General features: G+C 36.8%; 1 protein-coding gene across 8 annotated transcripts in view; it reads right to left on the bottom strand.

Moving 5' to 3' along the window:
- Znf367 (zinc finger protein 367) overlaps positions 1-8539 on the bottom strand; it is a 60833-nt gene that overhangs the window by 15499 nt on the left and 36795 nt on the right. Inside the window, exon 1 of one of the 8 annotated variants that reach the window (XM_015503987.2) lies at positions 3781-4943. The exons of the other annotated variants lie outside the window; for them this stretch is intronic. Coding sequence (XP_015359473.2) covers positions 3781-3816 — 36 coding nt within the window. The 5' untranslated portion in view covers positions 3817-4943. Of the gene's footprint in view, positions 1-3780; positions 4944-8539 lie in introns of those variants that run through there. 8 annotated transcript variants of the gene reach the window in all.

Below are 8539 nucleotides of genomic sequence, written 5' to 3'. Positions count from 1 at the left end.
AAAAAAAAAAAAAAAAAAAAAAAAAAAAAAAAACAAAGAAAGAAAGAAATTAAAGCCATTTCCAGTAAAACAAAAATTCATTGCTAGCATAGCTGCCTTACAAGAGATAAAGGGAGTTCTTCAGGTAAAAATGAAATGATGCCAAGGGCTGTGACTGTAGCTCAGCGGCAGAGCGCTTGCCTAGCATGCCTGAGGAACTGGGTTTAATCCTCAGCACCACATAAAAATAAACAAAATAAAGGCATTGTGTCCATCTACAACTACATAAAATTTTTTTAAATGAAATGATACTAGATAATAATTCACAGCCTGATTAAGAAATACAGAACTGGGATGGGTAACAATGTAAATATAAAAGCCAGAATTATTGTATTTTTAGCTTTTAACTCCTTTTTACTTCTTTATAAAAGGCATATGTCATACTTAAAAAACAATAATTATACATCCATGTTAATAGGATCTCAATGTATAAAGATATAATTTAATCTCTCTGTGTGTGTGTGTGTGTGTGTGTATGTGTGTATACCAGGGATTGAACTCAGCTTAACCACTGAGCCACATCCCCAGCCCTTTTAATTTGAGACAGGGTATCATTAAATTGCTTAGGGCCTCACTAAGTTGCTGAAGCTGGCTTTGAACTTGCAATCTTCCTGTCTCAGACTCCCTAGTCGCTGGAATTAGAAGAGGCGTGTGCTGCCACCCCCAGCTAAAGATGTAATTTGTGACAATGTAAGGGGGGATGAACAAAGCTGTATAGGAGTAGTTTGTATACTATTGAAGCTATAATAATATTGATTCAAAATAGATTATCATAAGTTTAAAAGGTTAATAAAATTTCTCAGGGTAACCACTAACAAATTAAAAAAAAAAAAGAAAGAAAGAAAGGAATTAAAACAGTACACTACATTAAAAAAAAAGTCAATTGAGCACATAAGGCATTAATGGAGAAACAGAAATAAAACAAACATAAGCCATAAAAATCAAATAAGATGGCAGAAGTCCTTCTTCATCAGTAATTACTTCAAAAATGAACAGGTTAAACTCTCAATTAAAAAGCAGAGATTGACAGAAATGTATTTTTTTAATGACCCAGCTATATGCTGTCCAAAAAGAGTTTCACATTAGATTCAAAACCACAAGTAGATTATAAACAAAAGGATAGAAAAAGATACAATTTATAAATATATACACAAAAACAACAGTTCCCCAAAAATATATGGAACAAAAATTGGCACAGTTAAAGAGAGATCAAAATTATCCAGAAACTTCAAAAACCTCATAGTATATAAGGTAACTAAGCAGAAGATCCACAAGAAATATTTTCCAGAACAGACCATGTTGGGCCACAAAACAATCCTCAACAATTTTTTTAAAATATCTATTTATTTATTTATTTTTAGATATTGGCGGACACAACATCTTTGTTTGTATGTGGTGCTGAGGATCGAACCCAGGCCGCACGCATGCCAGGGAGCGTGCTACCGCTTGAGCCACATCCCCAGCCCTCAACAAATTTTAAAAGACTGAAAGTATACAAACTATCTTCTCTGACCACATAGAATGAAACTATAAGTCAACAGGAGGAAAACAGAAACAAATAAGTGAGAATTAAAAAGTACACTTAATCAGCCAGCAGATCAAAGAGAAATCACAATGGAAAAGAAAATATTTTGACACAAATGGAAATGAAAACACATCAAAACTTAATTCAGGATTGGAAGACTTAATATTGATACTACCTAAAGTGAGCTTATAGATTTAATACAATCCCAATTAAAACTCCAGCACCCTTTTCTGCTTAAAGGGAAAAGGTAATCTGCATGTTCAGTGGGGGATGGAGACTCACTGTTTAATGGATAGCTTTCTTTGAAGTGATAAATGTTTTGAAACTCTGCACAACATGTCACTGAACTGTACATTTTTAATAGTTAATGCTGTAAAATTTCACCTTAATTTAAAAACAATTAAAATCTGAATATACCATGGACCTCAGTTAATAACATCAATATTGTTCTTTTATTGTAATTAAAGTACCACCCTAATGTAACATGTTGGCAACAGGGGAAAGGGTGCAGTTCCTGGGAACATTTTCTATATATCTTTTAAAATATTTTTAGTTGTAGATGGACACAATACATTCAAAAATACATTTATTTAGTTATGTGGTGCTAAGAATCGAACCTAGTACCTCACACATGCTAGGCAAGTGCTCTACCACCAGGCCACAATCCCAGCCCACATTTTCTATGTATCTAAAACTACTATAAAGTAAACATTTAAAATTTTTTTTTTATTTCCCAGGTAAGTTAACTTTTAACATGTTAAAGGAAAAACATATATTTTTAAAAAGCATCATGTACAACTACATGCAAAATAAATTTCTTGTTTTTTTTTTTTTTGTTTTGTTTTGTTTTTGGTAACAGGGAATTTGTTTTTATTTTTATTTTATTTATTTATTTTTAACCCACAGGGCACTCAACCACTGACCAGCATCCCCAGCCCTTTTTACTTTTGAGGCAGGGTCTCACTTAATTGCTCAGGGGAGTCTCAAACTGGTGATCCTACTGCATCCCCCACCACAGCTGCTGGGATTACAGGTGTGTACCATCACAGCTGGAGCTTTTACTCCTTTTAATATAAAACCCTGAATGAAGACTTCCAAAAGCTTAAATATCAGCTTAAACATGAAGCCTAATAAGCTACAGCAAATTTCACTTTGAAAAGCTCAATCCTTACATTCTAGCACAATCTATGCATTAAAAATCCTTAGATTTTAAAATTTACTTTCAGTACAAGTTAATGACCTGATTTTAATCTTATACCATGGAAATCCTAACTAGTTATACATTTATTTACTATTTTTGTTCTGAAAGTCAACAAAGTGTTTAAGAGTTAATGAAATCCTTACCTATATTTTCATTTGGTCTTTAGACATGGACTATGTATTAAACAGAAACCCCCCAAAATATTGATAATTGAAAAGATGTTTTCTGTTGGTAGAATAAATTTTCATTAGTTCTTAATAGTTCTTTATTTTTTAAATAATTAATAATGTGAGAACACTACCTATCCAAAAGAATTGAAAACAGGATCTCAAAGAGATATTTGTGTACCTGTGTCCTTTGCACCAGTATTCACAATACCCAAGATATGGTGAGAACTCAAATATCTACTGACTGATAAATGGATAAAGAAAATGTGGTATGAATGGATTATAAAGTGGGATATTACTCCACCTTTAAAAAGGGATCCTATTGGGGCTGGGGATGTGGCTCAAGCGGTAGCACGCTTGCCTGGCACGCGTGCGACCTGGGTTTGATCCTCAGCACCACATACAAACAAAGATGTTGTGTCCGCCAATAACTAAAAATAAATAAATAAATAAATAAAATTCTCTCTCTTAAAAAAAAAAGATCCTATCATGCCATAGCATGGATGGACTTTAAGGACATTAGGCCAAGTGAAACAAGCTAGTCACAGAAAGACAAATTTTGCATACTTTCATTTATATGAGGTATCTGAAGTAGTCAAATTCTTAGAAACAAGAAGTAAAATGGTAGTTGTCAGGGACTGAGGGGAGCAAGAAAAGGTAAGCTCAATGTGTACGAAGTTTCAGTTTTGTAAGATTATTAAATGCTGGAGATCTTGCATGTAGTTGGCACTAATGTACTGGATACTTAAAATGGTCCAAGTGATAAATGTTTTGGGTTTTACCAAATTTTTTTTAAAAGAATGTGAGAAGACACATCATCACAATTTTAATATTGTAAAAATATTCACCCCTCTCACTGTAGGTCTAGAGAACAACATGGCCATATCACTTGCTGGTCAGTAAAATGTGAGTGAAAACAACATGTGCGACTTCTGAGCAAAACCTTTGGAAAACATCACTTGGTTCTACCATCTCTCTTCCCTGTCTTGAGACCCATCTACCCCAGGTAGGGGATTTCTTCTGAGACCTAGAATGAACAGGACGTGGAATACATGTATATTAGCCATCACAGACATATACCAAGAGTCATGCTGAGTCTGAGACTGAGATTTGGATGTTGCATTCTGCAACTTGCTTTAGCCTACTAAGTGATTCATGCATGCCATTAATAATAACTATTGTTGATGGAACAAAGAGCTCATCAATTCTTCATTGACACTAAGACTACAATAGGAGGTATATAATAGAGGTCTTTCCCCAATCTTAATTAATCCTCACAAGTATCCAGTTATAATGAGGCTAGGAATTGGCATGATACTTGACCTACTTGTCCACATTAGCAAATCAACTTTGGGAAATTATTGGTGGTTATCAGATTCTTTAACCTTTTTTGGTTAAATATCTTCAACTAGCCACATTTAGCTCTAGTCTTGCTTGCTAAAATTATTAACCCAGAGCCACCAATAGAGAGATCAAGCAGGAGTAAAATCAGAGAATCTACTGCCATCATTTATTGAGCCATGATAGTCATATGCATTGTTGCTGGTCATATATATATCAGGGACTGAACCCAGGGGCGCTTAACCACCAAGCCATATCCCCATCCCTTTTTATTTTGAGACAGGATCTCACTGGGTTGCTTACAGCCTGGCTAAATTGTTGAAGCTGGCTTCAAACCTGTGATCCTCCTCCTCAGCCTTCTGAGCCACTGGGATTACAGGCATGTGCCACCACATCTGGCAAATTTTGCTTAAAAAAAACATAAAATAGGAACTGAGAGTGTAGCTCGGTCATAAGGTGCTTGTCTAGCATGCTTTTCAGGCCCTGGGTTTGAAAGTAGGGGTGGGGGTGGTGGGGAGAGCAAAATAATAACAACTATAAGACAGCATCTATGATAAACAAATAATAGGTGATGCTCTTAAGAAATGAACTTGAAATCAAGTTAATTAAAAACCTGAGTGATACAACTCCTTTGCCATAAAAGGATTTTTTTTTTTTTTTAAACCAGGGATTGAACTCAGGGGCACTTAACCACTGAGCCACATCCCTAGCCCATTTTTTATATTTTATTTAGTGATGGGGTTTCACTGAGTTGCTAAGCACCTCACTAAGTTGCTGAGGCTGGCTTTGAACTTGCTATCCTCCTGCCTCAGCCTCCTAAGCCGCTGGGATTATAGGCATGCACTACTGCGCCCAGCATGGAAGGATTCTAATATTTTCAAATACATAAAAACATTTACTCTACTACAATTTGAATCAACTGATTCATTAATACCAAAAACTTAAGTTTAAATTTAGCTATTATTATCTCTGCTTCTAGCTTTAATAAAAAGACAAGCATGTCTAACAGGGAGGGAGACAAAGTTAACCATAGAGCTGTTTTCTAGCAACTTTTAAGGAACATTGTTTCCTCCACAAGCAAATGTCTACATTTTCCAAATGAGAAGTAAAATATACACAACATTGGCCATATACAGGTAAGGGTTCACTAAATGTATTCTTTTAGCTGAGAAAATAATAAGGGAAATTAACCATCTGATGGCCTAAATAAATGAATAAAGAGCATCTTTTAGCAACACAAATTAAAATAAGTAATATGAAAGAGAACCATTTTTCATTCTGGCTGTGACAACACAATAAAAACATGTTTCTGGGTATGTTGTGGCAATGACAGGAACTCATCCACAGCCAAGGGAGATTATTTGTGGAGCCTGTTGATGAGTCAAATGAAAAAAGCAACACTAGCATGAAATTCTAAGAAGGAAAATGATTCCACTGCCCAAAATTGTTACATACTTTAGTAAATGTAATTGAAGAACAGAATTGCAATAACTCCAGAAGGCAGGTGATTTTGAAAGTGTTTAGTCACGTGATGACTAAAAGACCTAAAAGTCCTTGACACAATCTTATATAAATAAAATCCAAATAAAGGGAAAACACAACCTAGAAGGGAAAGAAAAACAGGTCTTAGAGGGAGGCATGTGTACCTTGATGAGAAAGTGTAATTGATCCTACTTCCCTTACTTCCACATCTAGATCCGAATTTCCTGCATATCTGCTTCCTAACTCTTATCTCCCACTTCGACCTATCTTCACAATTTTCCAAGTCTCAATTCCAATTCATCCAAACATTATATACCCTTACCTAAAACATCTGAACTGATAGAGATGAGCTATAAATAGTATTTCAGAAGTCTACTTACATAGGCTTAATATTAAAAAATAATAAGTCACTATAGTCAGCTTATAGGTATGAGCAATATGGTACAGGGATTAAAACAAGGGAAAGTCCCCATCAGTTCTGCCACCTACCATATAATCTTAACAAGCTTGGTGATTCTTCTTTAATTTCTCCTTCCTTATCAAGTAGGTAGGATTAAATGAATTGTAATTCAAACTGTTCAACAGAGCCTAGCAGTTTGTTGTTAACATTATGAAGTGCTTACTTCATGGCAGACAATAAATGATGCTGCTATACTAACAGATTTAACATGGAGTAATCAAAAATTACCGTGTAACAATCAACTGTTTGTAAGATTACAGTCTAGATATTTGGATATAGAAGCGGGAATGAAGGATGGGCAGTGGCAGGTCTTGAGGGATGAATGGTATCTGAGAAACCATGTCCCTCCAGTCTCATGGTGGAGCTGTAACATCATGAATGCCATCCGAGTTGAGGGCAGAGGCACAAGCTGAGGCAGCAGAGGGAAGTTATACCTGCCTCTTCCCTCCCAGAATTCTACAACTTAGAAGATAACATTAATATGTAATTATATAATTATATACCAAAAGTGCTAAGCAATTTCATGATGAGAACTAAGTTGGCAGATGAAGGATGTTCTTTTCCCAGGCAAGAGAGGCAGTGTCTGGCAAGAAAAAACAAAAGAGCAAGAAAAGCAGACACTGGGTGTTCAGAACTCAGATGTGAACACCTCCCCTGGGAGCAGAGGCAACAGACAGACATTAAATGAGCACAAATGCTCTCAAGTCCACAGCTGTTAGTGCCTCGGAGTACCATTCTGCTCAGTGGAGAGAGCATGTTCCCAGCACTGGCTATATTGCAAAAACAGTGTCACCCATCTTCCCAAAAAGTGAACAGACTCAATCACTACTGAGTAATTTAGAGAAGCAAAACAAAGTAAAAGGGGTCAGGACTTCCTGTCTTTAGTCCAATTTGCTGGCCACAAATCAAACTAGGTATACACCAGACCCATCTTTCTTAAATTGGGGAAGTTAAATGAATTTTTGAGTTGAATTTGGATTGCTTCATCAATAAAGGAGCAATATAAAATCAGCTTATCAAATAATTTATAAAAGTTAAAATATGGAAGACTGTGTAAGAAAGGAACAAAGAGAACTATAAAACAGCCTTTTCACTTCTACATGTTCTTCATAACTTCCAATATATATTACCTCTGGATAAAAGGTGGACAATGTATAAGTAAAATTCAAACCTAGGCGTTTTGTTAACGACTTTTATAAAAGGTTTCTGTGACAGTCTGTTTCAGACCAAAAAGTTAATTCATTTATCTATGACAATACTAATCTTGGATAATGCAAAATTTATTACTGAATAATAAATAATCCTCCACAAACATTCAGACATCTATGCCTTTCTCTTAACTATATAATAGAATCAAATGTGTATTTTAAAGGATTAAAACATGCAAATATGTTAACAGAAAAATATGCCTACATGCCTAAAAATATCTAAGATGGGTGGATCCCAGCCACCTTATTAGGACTACCTAGAGTCAGCCAACAGTAACAGTCAACTTCATTAATATCCCCCACTACTAGCATTTCTACTCTCAAATTTCTACTGAAGTGTAGTCTAGAGATTTAAAATATCAAAGCACCAGTCTTATAACTTTGTAGTTTTTTAATAACAATGTGAGCAGTAACAAATTGTATCAATTTCCTTAGCCAAAACGATAGTTTCGGGATTCTTGCTTCTCATGTGATGACCAAACTTGTTTCAATTTGTAAATAAGGTATCTGCCAACAGATTCACCGTATCCACTCGGTGATTTACCTCTTTAGCAAATTACTTATCTCATACAGAGATAAACGGAATCTGGTATCATAATGGTATCAGCACCATCTATTCATCATGCTAATATTTAGGGAGCGCCTTTATTGAGCACCGACAGAATGGAAGGCCTTCAAGTCGCACAGTCCACTAGATAGGAAAGGCCGCCCTGCCAGCGCTCGGGGTCTAGGAAGGAAGGCACGGCCACAGAAAGGCAGCAAGACCAGGGCCCCAGTCCCGCTGCTTGGTCGTGTGCTCGGGAGGTCATCCACCATCCTCCAGCCTCCACTGGCTAGTCTGCAGGATGTAGGTGCGCACCAAGTGGGCACACCCTCCAGCGCTACGGTGACAGCGAGCCACTAGCGGTCAGCGCCCAGTGTACCACTGTCCAGTGAGCTTCCCAGAGAGCAACAGGCTGGATGGATGAAAGGCAGCAAGGGCTCAACTTTCGCTGGGAGGATGCCCCGAAGTCCCCTCCCGGCCTCGGTCGTCTCCGCAGGACACCTCTGGCAGGGCGCGGCGACCTCAGTGACAGCGCAGTAACCGCGCGCTGCGCTCCTTCCCCACCCCGGCGC

This window comes from Marmota marmota, unplaced genomic scaffold (genome assembly GCF_001458135.2).
Source record: "Marmota marmota marmota unplaced genomic scaffold, marMar, whole genome shotgun sequence".
Lineage (NCBI taxonomy): Eukaryota > Metazoa > Chordata > Mammalia > Rodentia > Sciuridae > Marmota > Marmota marmota.
The sequence above is the reverse complement of the archived record's forward strand: the minus strand, read 5'-3'. Positions and strand labels throughout refer to the sequence as shown.